The 16025-nt window shown below is 45.2% G+C and overlaps 1 protein-coding gene across 2 annotated transcripts in view; it reads left to right on the top strand.

Moving 5' to 3' along the window:
- The window catches only part of LOC139420146 (collagen alpha-1(XV) chain-like), a 120948-nt gene extending 112808 nt beyond the window's left edge, over positions 1 to 8140 (top strand). The window contains exons 33-40 of one of the 2 annotated variants that reach the window (XM_071169927.1): positions 209 to 344; positions 454 to 518; positions 762 to 893; positions 3233 to 3280; positions 3471 to 3500; positions 5153 to 5353; positions 5457 to 5572; positions 7103 to 8140. In XM_071169927.1, coding sequence (XP_071026028.1) covers positions 209 to 344; positions 454 to 518; positions 762 to 893; positions 3233 to 3280; positions 3471 to 3500; positions 5153 to 5353; positions 5457 to 5572; positions 7103 to 7304 — 930 coding nt within the window. In that variant the 3' untranslated portion in view covers positions 7305 to 8140. The remainder of the gene's footprint in view (positions 1 to 208; positions 345 to 453; positions 519 to 761; positions 894 to 3232; positions 3281 to 3470; positions 3501 to 5152; positions 5354 to 5456; positions 5573 to 7102) is intronic. The other variant, XM_071169926.1, reaches the window with a different exon arrangement.
- Positions 8141 to 16025: the final 7885 nt, after the last annotated feature.

Here is a 16025-nt window from a genome sequence, read left to right as displayed (position 1 = left end):
ATGAGGTTTAAATAACCTCACAGAGTCATGGGGTTTAAATAACCTCACAGAGTCATGGGGTTTAAATAACCTCACAGAGTCATGGGGTTTAAATAACCTCACAGAGTCATGAGGTTTAAATATCCTCACAGAGTCATGGAGTTTAAATATTCATTCAGGGTAAAATGACTGTAGATAAATATCTGCTAAAGCACTGGGTCTGTTTCAGGGCCCTCAAGGAGAAACTGTTATGGGGCCCCCTGGCCATCCAGGCGTTCCGGGGTCTCCAGGTACTCCGGGGTATGGAAGACCTGGCCCTGAAGGCCCCCAAGGGCCTCCTGGACACCCCGGAGCACCCTCTCCAGGTAAGATTTGTGGTCACCCTTTGTGGCATTTGCTGTATAGTGTAATATGCTCACTAGCTTCTCATAATAAAATGTTACGTTTGTTTGTCTCCCATTTTTGTAATTCCAGCTGTGACCATCCCTGGACCTCAAGGCCCCCCTGGCTCAGCTGGACCTCCTGGGGCCTCTGCCGTGGTGAGTCAGTCTGTCCCCCCCGTCACATCATAATGTCATCCAGTCATACCATCAATTGTCAATCCTGGAACATCATGTAATCACACGTCCATCATCAAATAACCCCAGACACACTACAGATAAAATGTCTGTCTTCCTCAATCACTCTGGCCAGTGTCTCCCCAACAATTACAGTTTTATAAACAGTCATAGATATTTCCTTCCAGTCTCAAAAGGTGCTTCTCTCCTGTGTTTTTCCTTTAGATGGAGACGTTTCCTTCCAGCGAGGTCATGATGCAAAAGACGATGAACAGCAGACAGGGGACCCTGAGCTTCATCACCACGGGGACAGGCAAACTCTACATCCGGGTACAAGAGGGATGGAAGGAGGTTCTGGTACAGTAGCATCTCTGGTCTCTGTCCTCCATGTCTCTCTGGTCTCTCTGGTGCCTGTCCTCCATGTCTCTCTGGTCCCTGTCCTCCATGTCTCTCTGGTCTCTCTGGTCCCTCTCTTCCATGTCTCTCTGGTCCCTGTCCCCCATGTTCCTCTGGTCCCTGTCCTCCATGTCTCTCTGGTCTCTCTGGTCCCTGTCTTCCATGTCTCTCTGGTGCCTGTCCTCCATGTCTCTCTGGTCTCTCTGGTCCCTGTCCTCCATGTCTCTCTGGTCCCTGTCCTCCATGTCTCTCTGGTCCCTGTCCTCCATGTCTCTCTGGTCCCTGTCCTCCATGTCTCTCTGGTCTCTCTGGTCCCTGTCCTCCATGTCTCTCTGGTCTCTCTGGTCCCTGTCCTCCATGTCTCTCTGGTCCCTGTCCTCCATGTCTCTCTGGTCCCTGTCCTCCATGTCTCTCTGGTCTCTGTGGTCCCTGTCCTCCATGTCTCTCTGGTCTCTCTGGTCTCTCTGGTCCCTGTCCTCCATGTCTCTCTGGTCCCTGTCCTCCATGTCTCTCTGGTCTCTCTGGTCCCTGTCCTCCATGTCTCTCTGGTCTCTCTGGTCCCTGTCCTCCATGTCTCTCTGGTCTCTCTGGTCCCTGTCCTCCATGTCTCTCTGGTCCCTGTCCTCCATGTCTCTCTGGTCTCTCTGGTCCCTGTCCTCCATGTCTCTCTGGTCTCTGTGGTCCCTGTCCTCCATGTCTCTCTGGTCTCTCTGGTCTCTCTGGTCCCTGTCCTCCATGTCTCTCTGGTCCCTGTCCTCCATGTCTCTCTGGTCTCTCTGGTCCCTGTCCTCCATGTCTCTCTGGTCTCTCTGGTCCCTGTCCTCCATGTCTCTCTGGTCTCTCTGGTCCATGTCTCTCTGGTCTCTCTGGTCTCTCTGGTCTCTCTGGTCTCTCTGGTCCCTGTCCTCCATGTCTCTCTGGTCCCTGTCCTCCATGTCTCTCTGGTCCCTGTCCTCCATGTCTCTCTGGTCTCTCTGGTCCCTGTCCTCCATGTCTCTCTGGTCCCTGTCCTCCATGTGTCTCTGGTCTCTCTGGTCCCTGTCCTCCATGTCTCTCTGGTCTCTCTGGTCCCTGTCCTCCATGTCTCTCTGGTCTCTCTGGTCCCTGTCCTCCATGTCTCTCTGGTCTCTCTGGTCCCTGTCCTCCATGTGTCTCTGGTCCCTGTCCTCCATGTCTCTCTGGTCCCTGTCCTCAATGTCTCTCTGGTCCCTGTCCTCCATGTGTCTCTGGTCCCTGTCCTCCATGTCTCTCTGGTCCCTGTCCTCCATGTCTCTCTGGTCCCTGTCCTCCATGTCTCTCTGGTCCCTGTCCTCCATGTCTCTCTGGTCCCTGTCCTCCATGTCTCTCTGGTCCCTGTCCTTCATGTCTCTCTGGTCCCTGTCCTCCATGTCTCTCTGGTCCCTGTCCTCCATGTCTCTCTGGTCCCTGTCCTCCATGTCTCTCTGGTCCCTGTCCTCCATGTCTCTCTGGTCTCTCTGGTTCCTGTCCTCCATGTCTCTCTGGTCCCTGTCCTCCATGTCTCTCTGGTCCCTGTCCATGTCTCTCTGGTCCCTGTCCTCCATGTCTCTCTGGTCTCTTTGGTCCCTGTCCTCCATGTGTCTCTGGTCCCTGTCCTCCATGTCTCTCTGGTCTCTCTGGTTCCTGTCCTCCATGTCTCTCTGGTTTCTGTCCTCCATGTGTTTCTGGACCCTGTCCTCCATGTGTCTCTGGTCCTTGTCCTCCATGTGTCTCTGGTCCCTGTCCTCCATGTCTCTCTGGTCTCTCTGGTTCCTGTCCTCCTTGTCTCTCTGGTCCCTGTCCTCCATGTCTCTCTGGTCCCTGTCCTCCATGTGTCTCTGGTCTCTCTGGTTCCTGTCCTCCATGTGTCTCTGGTCCCTGTCCTCCATGTCTCTCTGGTTCCTGTCCTCCATGTGTCTCTGGACCCTGTCCTCCATGTGTCTCTGGTCCTTGTCCTCCATGTGTCTCTGGTCCCTGTCCTCCATGTCTCTCTGGTCTCTCTGGTTCCTGTCCTCCTTGTCTCTCTGGTCCCTGTCCTCCATGTCTCTCTGGTCCCTGTCCTCCATGTGTCTCTGGTCTCTCTGGTTCCTGTCCTCCATGTGTCTCTGGTCCCTGTCCTCCATGTGTCTCTGGTCCCTGTCCTCCATGTCTCTCTGGTTCCTGTCCTCCATGTGTCTCTGGTCCCTGTCCTCCATGTGTCTCTTGTCCCTGTCCTCCATGTCTCCATGTGTCAATAGTGTCAATAGTGAGCTGTGAATATATCTGATATGTTTGGTGTTTTCCTGTGTCTCTGTCTTGCACAGCTTGGTAACTTGATCTACCGCCCAGTCAATATCCCTCTACCTGACACGGTAAGGACAGTAGAGATGAGGATGGGACATGTTCGACTGCATGAATTGTCTGCTCATGTCTCCCATTGTCCTCAATGGATTGTTTACGTGAAAGTGCATCGTAGACCTCCATATAAGGGATGCTTATAGCAGAATATGATGTGTGATTGCTGATTGTAATCCAGTTAGTAACAAACGTTTGCCTCCTTAGGCTCAGCCAGGCACCGCCAGAAGATACGGGGTAAGTTTGTTGACAAAAAAATGACAAGATTGGCTAAGCGTTTGATTGGCTAAGCGTTTGATTGGCTAAGCGTTTGCACCTGTGCAAAGTTAGCTGTTGTTATTCCATAGAGGAACAATAAAGTTTTTTTTAAATCAGTCTTTATTTACACTTCTGTATTCTTACTCACATCTTTACTTTAACTTTTGTAACACCCAGGGTTGTTTTATGAAACTTTGCACTGGAGCCAAGAAACAGTCAATCAAAATACATTATGTCAACTTTCTGCTCCCTAGTTAGCAGTTAGAAAACTTCTAGATACCAAAAAGGAGAAAAACTGAGGGGAAAAAGTTAAACCTTTTGTTATTGTTCGTGAAAACAAGTCATTGGTTTGGCTCAAGTCTGGCCACAAAATGAACTGGAGTCTAAATGTGATTTAGCAGTGGTTTGAGTATTCTACTTTTGGATTAAATTACTATCTGTGTGCTGTCGTTGAAGGACTGCCCAGGTTCGAGTTTTAGAGATTTAGATTCCCATTTCACAGTAGCAGACAGTCCATTCTGTACCAAGACCATCACCTAAGAGAGATGAGAATGATACTGTTGATGACTTAACATTTGTGTGTGTTTGTGAATGTGCACATTATTATTATTTTTAACATTTTAGTAATTTGTTATTGTTATTGTTGAGAAGTGCCTTGCTCAAGGGTACGTCAGGAGGTTTTTCACCTAGTCTGCTCAGGAATTCGAACCAGCGACCGTTCGGTTACTGGCCCAACGCTCTTAACAAAAGGCTCTGCATGGTCAATCTGACGTCTGCATTGGCCGTGCAGCATTTTACCGTCATAGGGCCTCTGCAGAAGTCAGGACCTTCATACTTCTTGTGCTACGTGGAGCAGAGCAGAGCGATTGTGAAGGACGTTGTCAAGGAAGTGAGTTTGTGTTAATACAGGACCTCCAGCTCTCACCTACCGTCAACCAATCATGTCAATGCAAAGCCCTCAGCATTGTTACAACATTTGAGAGGCGCCCGGCGATGCGGTTCTCAATTTGGACTCTGCAAGCCTCCTAAGGCTCCGAAATTGCGTGACATCATCCATACGACGCCTCTGACCACATTTTCAGATCAAGCATAAAATTTACTTTAATCGCTAGGCTACCTGCCGCCACACGTCAGTTATGACGTTTTTGTTTGGTTACCTTGACCACCTGGAGTAGCGGAAGGGTCACTCTGAACGAGGTGGCGGTTTAGAATACACACCAAATGGAGCATCTCTAATCCTCGGTCTCTTCCTCAGCTCAACCTGGTGGCCCTGAACCAACCCCACACAGGGAACTTTGGTGCCGACGACATGACAGACAAGCATCTCTAATCCTCGGTCTCTTCCTCAGCTCAACCTGGTGGCCCTGAACCAACCCCACACAGGGAACTTTGGTGGCGACGACATGACAGACAAGCATCTCTAATCCTCGGTCTCTTCCTCAGCTCAACCTGGTGGCCCTGAACCAACCCCACACAGGGAACTTTGGTGGCGACGACATGACAGACAAGCATCTCTAATCCTCGGTCTCTTCCTCAGCTCAACCTGGTGGCCCTGAACCAACCCCACACAGGGAACTTTGGTGGCGACGACATGACAGACAAGCATCTCTAATCCTCGGTCTCTTCCTCAGCTCAACCTGGTGGCCCTGAACCAACCCCACACAGGGAACTTCGGTGGCGACGACATGATAGACAAGCGGTGCTATGACCAGGCCATGGCCATGGGTCTGCCTGCCAACTACAGAGGCTTCGTATCCTCAAAAATCCACACCATCAATAAAGACCTGGTCCCCCAGAGGTTCAGACAGAGCTACCCCATTACCAACCTCAGGGTAAGCCAACCTCTCTCATCTTAAGATCATCTAAGGTCAGTGTATACCGCCGCGTTGAAACAACATTAAGTGTCAGTCAACTTAACTCTTTCTGTATTCACAGGGGGACATTTTGTTCAGTAACTACAAGTCTATCTTCACTGGGGGTGGAGGCAAATTCCCATCAAACATCCCGATCTACTCCTTCGACGGACGGGACGTAATGGCAGACCCCTTCTGGTGTGTGTGTGTGTGTGTGTGTGTGTGTGTGTGTGTGTGTGTGTGTGTGTGTGTGTGTGTGGTAAAGTCTAGGTTGCCCTCATACTATATCTCTGTCTGAATAGTAAAGACTACATAAACATCCTCATCCACCCCTCATCTTCCCGCAAAAAGCTGCTTCACCAAATGACAAATGGGTTTGGAAGAACGTGGGCATGAGGGACGGAGGGGAACACACATGGCTGTTTCCACAAAGTGCAGGATAGCACAACCGGCAATCCAGACACTGAGGGTTGTACCGTTGTGTGTTTCAGCCCGGGCCCATGCGAGCCAGCTGTGTCCACCCTCGTTCTATTGCTTCTATTTATATACCGCCTCGCTGAATTTATCAGCCCCGACAAACCAGAGACTAGAGGCTGGCAATTGTGGCTCCAAAGTGGCTTTTTTATAGATGTTTTTCAAACAGACGCTTTCCTAGTTTGTGGCGAGGTCTTATTTGAGAACGTGTATGAATAGATAGAGCCTGGGCACAAAAACAAAGGATATGGCTGTTGATGTCATCTGTTATGTTGAGGTCGCATCTGTAGGAAGGGATTTCAGTGCCAACGGAAACTGTATTTTAATTCAATATTTTATCATTTGTACTGCACAAATTGAATCATTGAATTCATAAATACAACTTGAATTTCATGATTTGAATTAATTAATATTGCATTCATTTTTCAAATACCATTTAAAATGGAATTGAATATTTTAAATTCAATATTTATATATTCAGTTTCAATATGGTAGGCATTGAATTTATTGTCTGTGTATCAAGTTTACAAATTATAATTTTAAGTTTACCAAAGTTTGATATATTTAATTTATCACATCCATTCAAATTCAGTTTTCTAAATTCAGATCCCTGTGCATTGTAGATTTGGTACTGCACTATCCCTGTATATAACTTCCTGTTTTGTTTTTATATATATATATATATATATATGTTTAAATTAGTTATACTATTTTGATATTGATAACTGTACTGTTGGGTAGCGCTTGCAAAAAGAATGTTTGTTGTCACACACCGGATAGGTGCACCTAAATGTCTTGTTATACAGGGTCAGCCATCCGGCGATACCCTGGAGCAAATTAGGGTTAAGTGCCTTGCACACATTGTCAGCTTGGATTCAAACCAACGACCTTTCATTACTGACCCGACACTCTCTAAAGCATTGGACTTGTGCATGTGACAAATAAAACATAAACTTCCTGGTACTTTTCCAGCCAGGAAAGGTAGAAGAGAACCAATTTAATTAAAACGATCCATACATCGGTGGGTATCTCTGCTCAGTTCGGGGCTACATTCGTTCAAGTCCCATTATGTTTTTTTTAGAGATTTGTTTCATGGTAGGGGATTGAAACTATTCATTGGTGTTTGCGTGAACGTCTGTTATGAATGCCAGTATGACTTTAATGTGTGGGCGTGTGTGTAGATGTGTACATGTGCCTCTGTATGTGCTGTATCCATACACCCTCCCATTATATATGTATCTATCTATCCCGCAGGCCTAAGAAGAGCATCTGGCATGGCTCTAATACGTTTGGCAACCTGTTGGTAGACCGGTCCTGCGATTTGTGGCAGTCTGACAACATGTCCGTCATGGGCCAGTCGTCCAATCTAGCTTCAGGCTTCCTCCTGGGACAGCAAGCACAAAGCTGTAGCAACCAGTTCGTGGTCCTTTGCATCGAGACCAGAGAGCATGTTTAACAGACCGCTCCGTCCTCCTCCACCACTCATCTGCTCTCATCTTATCACTCTGGAAAGGTGTCAAGTATATGTACATTCCTTTATGAACATGTCATGAACATATTCCTCCTCTCCCATCCTGTGATTGGTTGGTTGATTGACTGACTGAGATGAGATGGCGGATACTTGTCTGTCGATACCAGCTCCAAATCATGGCTTTGCGGAGTTTTTCAAAGCCAACTTTCAAGATTATTTCTCACTACAGATGTTTTTATCCTACTCAAGATGTCACCTTTCGTCTTCCAGTGATTGGCCATGTTTATCATTTGTCCTATTAGGTCATTCTTTAAGAAATGTTTGTTCCATTAGACCAGAGCCAATAGCATATTTCACACGCATAACACTCATATTCTACAAAGATGTTCAGTAAAGAAATGCTGATGCACTACTATATTAGATGTGTTTCTACGTCCAGTGATTTCTCGTTTGAGCAACAATTTCTCTCAGTATTTCATTTCAATTCAACATCTTATTTATACCGTAACTACACATAACGTGAATGAATCAAATTATTAAAGGTTAAGTATGTAATTTATAGTTTGTTTGTCAGGGACTGTTTTAGTTTTTTGTAATTTCGTTGTACAGCATTCCTTTTATGGCGCTAGAATTTTGATTTTATAGGTGGCTAGTTAGATGTGACTTCATTCAACATATATTTCCACCAATCACATAGCAATTCACCACAAAAAAAGTTATAATTTATGAAATTCATTAGAGATTTGATCAATTATAAGTGAGTATATTTTATACAATCATTGGTGCTTATTGATTAAAAATGTTTTTCATTTTTTTAATAATCTGAGTCTGATATAATCTGTTTTGAAATCTGGTCCTGTTACGTCGAGTCTGTACTGTGGTTAAAGGACAAGACAGACCAATACAGATCATCAACCAATCAGCCGTGTGTAGTAGATCAAAATCAAATCAAACTTTATTGGTCGCGAACAAAGTTTCGCTGATGTCATAACGGGTTCAGCGAAATGCTTATGTTACTAGCTCCTAATAATGCAGTAAAATGTCAAACAAGTACACTTTTTAATTTATATATATATATATATATATATATATCATTTATATATATTTAAAAAAAAACAGAAAGCAAGAAATTGTTGAAACGAAGCCATTTAACAACCAAAATGGCACTGTAACAGTTATCCAATTGTAATCCATAACAATTGCAAAAGTATGTGGACACCTGTTCGTCGAATATCTCATTCCAAAATCATTGGCATTAACATGGAGTTGGTCTCCCCTTTGTTACGAGAACAGCCTCTACTCTTCTGGGAAGGCTTTCCACTAGATGTTGATTCATTGCAGCGGGGACTTGCTTCCATTCAGCCACAAGAACGTTAGAGAGGTCAGGTGTTTCATGGGGTTGAAGTCAGGGCTCTGTGCAGGCCAGCCAAGTTCTTCCACACCGACCTCAACCAACCATTTTGGAATGGACCTCGCTTTGTGCATAGGGGCATTGTCATGCTGAAACAGGAAAGGGCGTTCCCCAAACTGTTGCCACAAAGTTGGAATCACAGAATCCTCTAGAATGTAATTGCATGATGTAGCGTTAAAACATTTCATTTCGGCCTCCTGGGTGACGCAGTGGTCTAGGGCACTGCATCGCAGCGCTAGCTGTGCCACCAGAGACTCTGGGTTCGTGCCCAGGCTCTGTCGCAGACGGCCGCGACCGGGAGGTCCGTGGGGTAACCCACAATTGGCCTGGCCTCGTCCGGGTTAGGGAGGGTTTGGCCCGTAGGGATATCCTTGTCTCATCGCGCACCAGCGGCTCCTGTGGCGGGCCGGGCGCAGTGCGCGCTAACCAAAGTGCATGGTGTTTCTTCCGACACATTGGTGCGGCTGGCTTCCGGTTTGGATGCGCGCTGTGTTAAGAAGCAGTGCGGCTTGGTTGGGTTGTGTTTCGGAGAACGCATGGCTTTCGTCTCTCCCTAGCCCGTACGGGAGTTGTAGCGATGAGACAAGATAGTAATTACTAACAATTGGATACCACGAAATTGGGGAGAAACAGGGGTAAATTCAATTTTAAATTACATTTTCACTGGGCCTAGCCCAAACCATGAAAAACAGCCCCAGATCATTATTCCTCCTCCACGAAACTTTACAGTTGGCACTATGCATTGGGGCAAGTAGCGATCTCCTGGCATCTTTGAAACCTAGATTTGTCCGTCGGACTGCCAGATGGTGAAGAGTAATTAATCACTACTCCAGAGTCCAATGGCGGTGAGCTTTACACCACTCCAGCCGACGCTTGGCATTGCGCATGGTGTTCTTAGGCTTGTGTGCATCTGCTCGGCCATGGAAAACAGTTTTATGAAGCTCCCGACAAACAGTTATTGTGCTGACGTTGCTTCCAGAGGCAATTTGGAACTCGGTAGTGAGGACAGACGGTTTTTAGTGTTTCAGCACTGAGCGGTTCCGTTCTGTGAGCTTGTGTGTATATATTCAGACCCTTAACTTTTTCCAAATGTTGTTACTTTACAGTCTTATTCTAAAATGTATTACCTTCACACCCTGACCTTAGAGATCTTTATTATTCTCTATGTTTGGTTAGGTCTGGGTGTGACTCGAGTGGGAAATTCTATGTTTTCTGTTTCTTTGTTCTTGGCCGAGTGTGGTTCCCAATCAGAGGCAGCTTTCTATCGTTGTCTCTGATTGGGGATCATCATCTTAGGCAGCCCTTTTTTCCCCACCATTAGGTTGTGGGATCTTGTTTTCTGTTTAGTTACTGTTGCCTGACAGAACTGTGCGTTTTCAATATTTTTATTTTTTATTATTTTTTAATTAAAATCATGAACACTTTCCACGCTGTGCCTTGGTCTACTCTTTCTACCACCAACAAGAGCTGTTACAATTGCCTTGTTTTTTCCCCTCATCAATCTACACACAATAGCCCAAAATGACATCACAATAGCCCAAAATGACATCACAATACCCCATAATGACATCACAATACCCCATAATGACATCACAATACCCCATAATGACATCACGATACCCCATAATGACATACCAAGTTTTTAGACATTTTTGCTCATTTAAAAAAATAAAAAATCAAATTTATTACGTTTACATAAGTATTCAGACCCTTTACTCAGTACTTTGTTGAAGCATTTTTGGCAGCGATTACAGCCTCGAGTCTTCTTGGGTATGACATTACAAGCTTGGCACACCTGTATTTGGGGAGTTTCTCCCATTCTTCTCTGCAGATCCTCTCAAGCTCTGTCAGGTTGGATGGGGAGCATTGCTGCAAAGCTATTTTCAGGTCTCTCCAGAGATGTATGATCGGGTTCAAGTCCGGGCACTGGCTGTGCCACTCAAGGACATTCAGAGACTTGTCCCAAAGCCACTCCTGCGTTGTCTTGGCTGTGTGCTTAGGGTCGTTGTCCTGTTGGAAAGGTAACTGTTGCCCCAGTCTGAGGTCCTGAACTCTGGAGCAGGTTTTCATCAAGGGTCTCTCTGTACTTCGCTCCGTTCATCTTTGCCTCGATCCTGACTAGTCTCCCAGTCCCTGCCGCTGAAAAACATCCCCCCAACTTGATGCTGCCACCACCATGCTTCATCGTAAGGATGGTGCCAGGTTTCCTCCAGACGTGACACTTGGCATTCAGGACAAAGTGTTCAATCTTGGCTTCATCAGACCAGAAAGTCTTGTTTCTCATGGTCTGAGAGTCTTTAGGTGCCTTTTGTCAAACTCCAAGCTGGCTATCATGTGCTTTTTACTGAGGAGTGGCATCCGTCTGACCACTCTACCATAAAGTCATGATTGGTGGAGTGCTGCAGAGATGGTTGTCCTTCTGGAAGGTTACCATTGGGTTCTTGGTCACCTCCCTGACCAAGGCCCTTCTCCACCGATTGCTCAGTTTGTCCGGGCGGTCAGCTCTAGGAAGAGTCTTGGTGGTTCTAAACTCTTCATGAGTTCTTGAGGAACTTCAATGCTTCAGACATTTTTTGGCATCCTTCCCCAGATCTGTGCCTCGCCACAATCCTGTCTTGGAGCTCTACAGACAATTCCTTCAACCTCATGGGTTGGTTTTTGCTCTGACATGCAATGTCAACTGTGGGACCTTATATAGACAGGTGTGTGCCTTTCCAAATCATGTTCAGTCAGTTGAATTTACCACAGGTGGACTCCAATCAAGTTGTAGAAACAGGATGATCAATGGAAACAGGATGCACCTGAGCTCAATTTCTTGTCTCATAGCAAAGGGTCTGAATACTTTTATTTTTTAAATTGCAAAAATGTCTAAAAACATGTTTTGATTTGTCATTATGGGGTATTGTGATGTCATTATGGGCTTTTGTGATGTCATTATGGGGTATTGTGTGTTGATTGCTGAGGATTTTTACTTAAAAAAAAAAAAATAGAATAAGGTAATGTTACAAAATGTGGAAAAGGTCAAGGGGTCTGAATTGTTTCCTAAGGCACTGAATTAATTTACTGTTAGTCACTAAATCTGGCGAGACCTAGGACCATGAAAAAAAAACAGATTTAAAACCATGTTCCTTTACTTTACTTTCAATGGGAATAGAGTCACATTTTATAATGTCAGACTGTCACAATCAATTGAGCTTTTCCCCTTCTGAAAACTGCAGACAATTACCTTTGACTAATCCATGGTAATTTCTACACATTAATAGTTAGTTCAAAACTGATTTCAGCTACGAGAGGGCAACAGCCTACAGACCAGCGTTTAAATCAGTGACCCTTGAACTTATGCAAGCACACCACCTATGCCATTAAGTTTCAAATTAAAGTTTACAATAGCACTGCCAAAAGGAATACACATAAACACTAATCCAAGCTCCATACTCATTTGACAGAGGTAATGAACTGCCATTGATCATCACAGCAATTGATAAAACAGAACCATTTTTTAAATAAAAAAATAATAATTATATTCGAAACATACAATATACTTGCAGTGAAGCCCCTCAACAACTACATCATGCCAGTCATCCAACAGATTCCCATTCAGAGAGACACACAGAAGCATCCAGGGTCAATACCCTGCTCAAGGGCCTGTTGACAGATCTCCCACCAGGCCAAAAAACGTGAAACTCGAAGCCTCCAAGATCCCCCCCACAGTTCCCCAATAGCTGTCCCTCAACCATTCGAGACCCCTTCCACAAACAGGACCATGTTTGTGTTTCTGAGCTTTTGTCAATATTACACGGGCAAGCTAACTGTTACAGAAATGAGGAATGGATACATGAGTATACAAAACATTAGGAACCACGTGCTCTTTCCATGACACAGACTGACCAGGTGAAAGCTATGATCCCTTATTGATGTCACTTGTTAAATCCACCTCAATCCGTGTAGATGAAGGGGAGGAGAAAGATTAAAGAAGGATTTTTAAGCCTTGAGACAGTTGAGACATGGATTGTGTATGTGTGCCATTCAGAGGGTGAATGGGCAAGAGAAAATATTTAAATTCCTTTGAACAGGATATCGTAGTAGGTGCCAAGCGCACCAGTTTGAGTGTGTCAAGAACTGCAATGCTGTTGTTTTTTTAATGCTCAACAGTTTCCCGTGTGCATCAAGATGGTCCACCATCCAAAGGACATCCAGCCAATTTGACACAACTGTGGGAAGCATTGGAGTCAACATGGGCCAGCATCCCTGTGGAACGCTTTCAACACCTTGTAGAGTCCATGCCCCGATGAATTGAGGCTGTTCTGAGGGCAAAAGGGGGTGCAACTCAATATTAAGGTATTCCTAATGTTTTGTACACTCAGTGTACAGTATATGAATGACTGTGTCCAACTCTCCACCACTTTGTTACCTACTGACCCCAAAAGAAAAATGTTATCAAACACATGTTTAAGGAAATACAAGCAGGCACTCAATCAAGCTTGCTGGTCTTGTTAGTATAAAAGCAAAGCGTGCGTTTGTATAACTTTTTTAAAATCTTGAAAAGGTAATGGAATGGGATTAGTGTGATGTGTGAAGAATCCAATACTTTAACATGTATGTGTTACAAATCATATTATTGTGGAAGCACCTCGTCTAAGAGTATGATTCAGGCTGTTTGAGAAGGTTTTGAACCCTAAGCATCCTGCCTTCACATTGTTTGTAGTAGGTCAACGCTGTGTGCTGGAAAACCTTGGTAGAGCATGGGTGGAGTAGGCATTGTGGAGCTCATGAGAATTTCCTTTATTTTTAAGCTTCAGACCAATGCCTACTTCTCACTTAAAACATTGTTTTTGTTTTCAATAAATATATATAGTATATGCGATTGGTGTGTACAGCAGTAGTGACAGTGCCTAAAGTTCAGAGCAGGGTGCTGGGTGGAGGCCGGCTAGTGATGGCTGTTTAACAGTCTGATAGCCTAGAGATGCACAATCGAGAGCATCCTGGCGGGCTGTATCACCGCCTGGTACGGCAACTGCTCCGCCCTCAACCGTAAGGCTCTCCAGAGGGTAGTGAGGTCTGCACAACGCATCACCGGGGGCAAACTACCTGCCCTCCAGGACACCTACACCACCCGATGTTACAGGAAGGCCATAAAGATCATCAAGGACATCAACCACCCGAGCCACTGCCTGTTCACCCCGCTATCATCCAGAAGGCGAGGTCAGTACAGGTGCATCAAAGCTGGGACCGAGAGACTGAAAAACAGCTTCTATCTCAAGGCCATCAGACTGTTAAACAGCCACCACTAACATTGAGTGGCTGCTGCCAACACACTGACACTGACTCAACTCCAGCCACTTTAATAATGGGAATTGATGGGAAACGATGTAAATATATCACTAGCCACTTTAAACAATGCTACCTTATATAATGTTACTTACCCTACATTATTCATCTCATATGCATACGTATATACTGTACTCTATATCATCGACTGTATCCTTATGTAATACATGTACCACTAGCCACTTTAACTATGCCACTTTGTTTACATACTCATCTCATATGTATATACTGTACTCGATACCATCTACTGTATCTTGCCTATGCTGCTCTGTACCATCACTCATTCATATATCCTTATGTACATATTCTTTATCCCCTTACACTGTGTATAAGACAGTAGTTTTGGAATTGTTAGTTAGATTACTTGTTGGTTATTACTGCATTGTTGGAACTAGAAGCCCAAGCATTTCGCTACACTCGCATTAACATCTGCTAACCATGTGTATGTGACAAATAACATTTGATTTGATTTGATTTTGAGATACAGGCTGTTTATCAGTCTCTCGGCCCCAGCTTTTATGCACCTCTACTGTCTACACCTTCTAGATGGTAGCGGGGTGAAATGGCCGTGGCTTAGGTAGCTGAGGTCCTTGATGATCTTCTTTGCATTCCCGTGACACTGGGTGCTGTTGATCACCTGATGGGTGTCGACGAACGGTGGTGATTGAACACATAGAGTCATCTGGAAATTAACAGAATATGACGGCAGAATATCACCTGGTCAGAGGTGATAGGCCTCTGAGTCAATTAGTGATGGTAGTCAATTTGGTACTGGTGTGGTGGTGTGGAGGCTCAACGGGGTCTTCAGCAATTCAGCAAAGTAGGGGGCTTTAGAGAGACACAGGCCCTGTTTGAATCTTTTCCTTCTCCTCTCCTTAATTGGGGAGGACAGGCTCGTGGTATTGACCAGAACAGAATCAGTGGAATGGTATCAAATATATGGTTTCCATGGTTTCCATGTGTTTGACGCCATTCCGTCTATTCCGTTCTAGACATTATTATGAGCCTGTCCTCCCATCAGCATCCTCCACTGCCATGAAGCAGTCAGTAATTACAAATGACTGGACAGGTGACAGCCCTTGTGTTCACCTATCCAATATTTAATCAGTGATTACTTCAAGGATGGGAGAAAGGATGGATGAATGGAATTATATCGAACCACTCTCTCTACAGTATATCTACTTCTCTGTGACTCATACCATACTGTAGCATACCATACTGTAGTATACCATACTGTAGTATACCATACTGTAGCGTACCATTGTCATGACGTTGCCCTCTTTGGGTGTGGCATGCCCCATCCCCCTCTCCCTGCCTCCCCCTTTCCTCCCCAACTAGGCTGCTGTGGTCAGAGAGACGTCGTAAATTCCTGAGGATCTCCTCCTGGACACACAGTATAGAGAGGGTACATTTTCATAGAGAACAGGGGAATTTCTTCCACCTCACAGAACTCGAGGTCCGAACAAAATTCATGTTCCGTAGAAAGCATAGAAGATCGGTGAGGAATCCAGCTACGAACTGGTCCGTTTGTTACAACTTGGGGAAGCTCATGGGAGACGGTGTGGACACATTACCATAACGCTGTTTATACAGTATAATAGCCTTAGATATGAGGTTTGATTTTGGACTGTTTAATGAAGGAAAACTCAAAAAGGGAATTGGAGTTAACTAAATCAGAGGACCGCCCCTGAGCCCAGTTAGGGTCAGGCGTCCTGGGACAGCCCTTTTCTGCAATTCCGAATAAAACCCAACTTGAGAAATTGTCACCAGGCCATGTTTTTCTCCATTAGGAGGACAAAGGTTGCAGACCATTGCTGAATCTTTTAACCATACTACTGTGGTTAAACTCTTAGACTATCGATGCCGACAGAATAAGAACAAGTCTTTGATATTAATTACTAGTCTGCAGCTAGGAATTCGGGATCATTGAACGTGAAGAACGACAACCGCCGAAACATCTAGCCTAC

This window comes from Oncorhynchus clarkii, chromosome 11 (genome assembly GCF_045791955.1).
Source record: "Oncorhynchus clarkii lewisi isolate Uvic-CL-2024 chromosome 11, UVic_Ocla_1.0, whole genome shotgun sequence".
Classification (NCBI taxonomy): domain Eukaryota; kingdom Metazoa; phylum Chordata; class Actinopteri; order Salmoniformes; family Salmonidae; genus Oncorhynchus; species Oncorhynchus clarkii.
The sequence above is the reverse complement of the archived record's forward strand: the minus strand, read 5'-3'. Positions and strand labels throughout refer to the sequence as shown.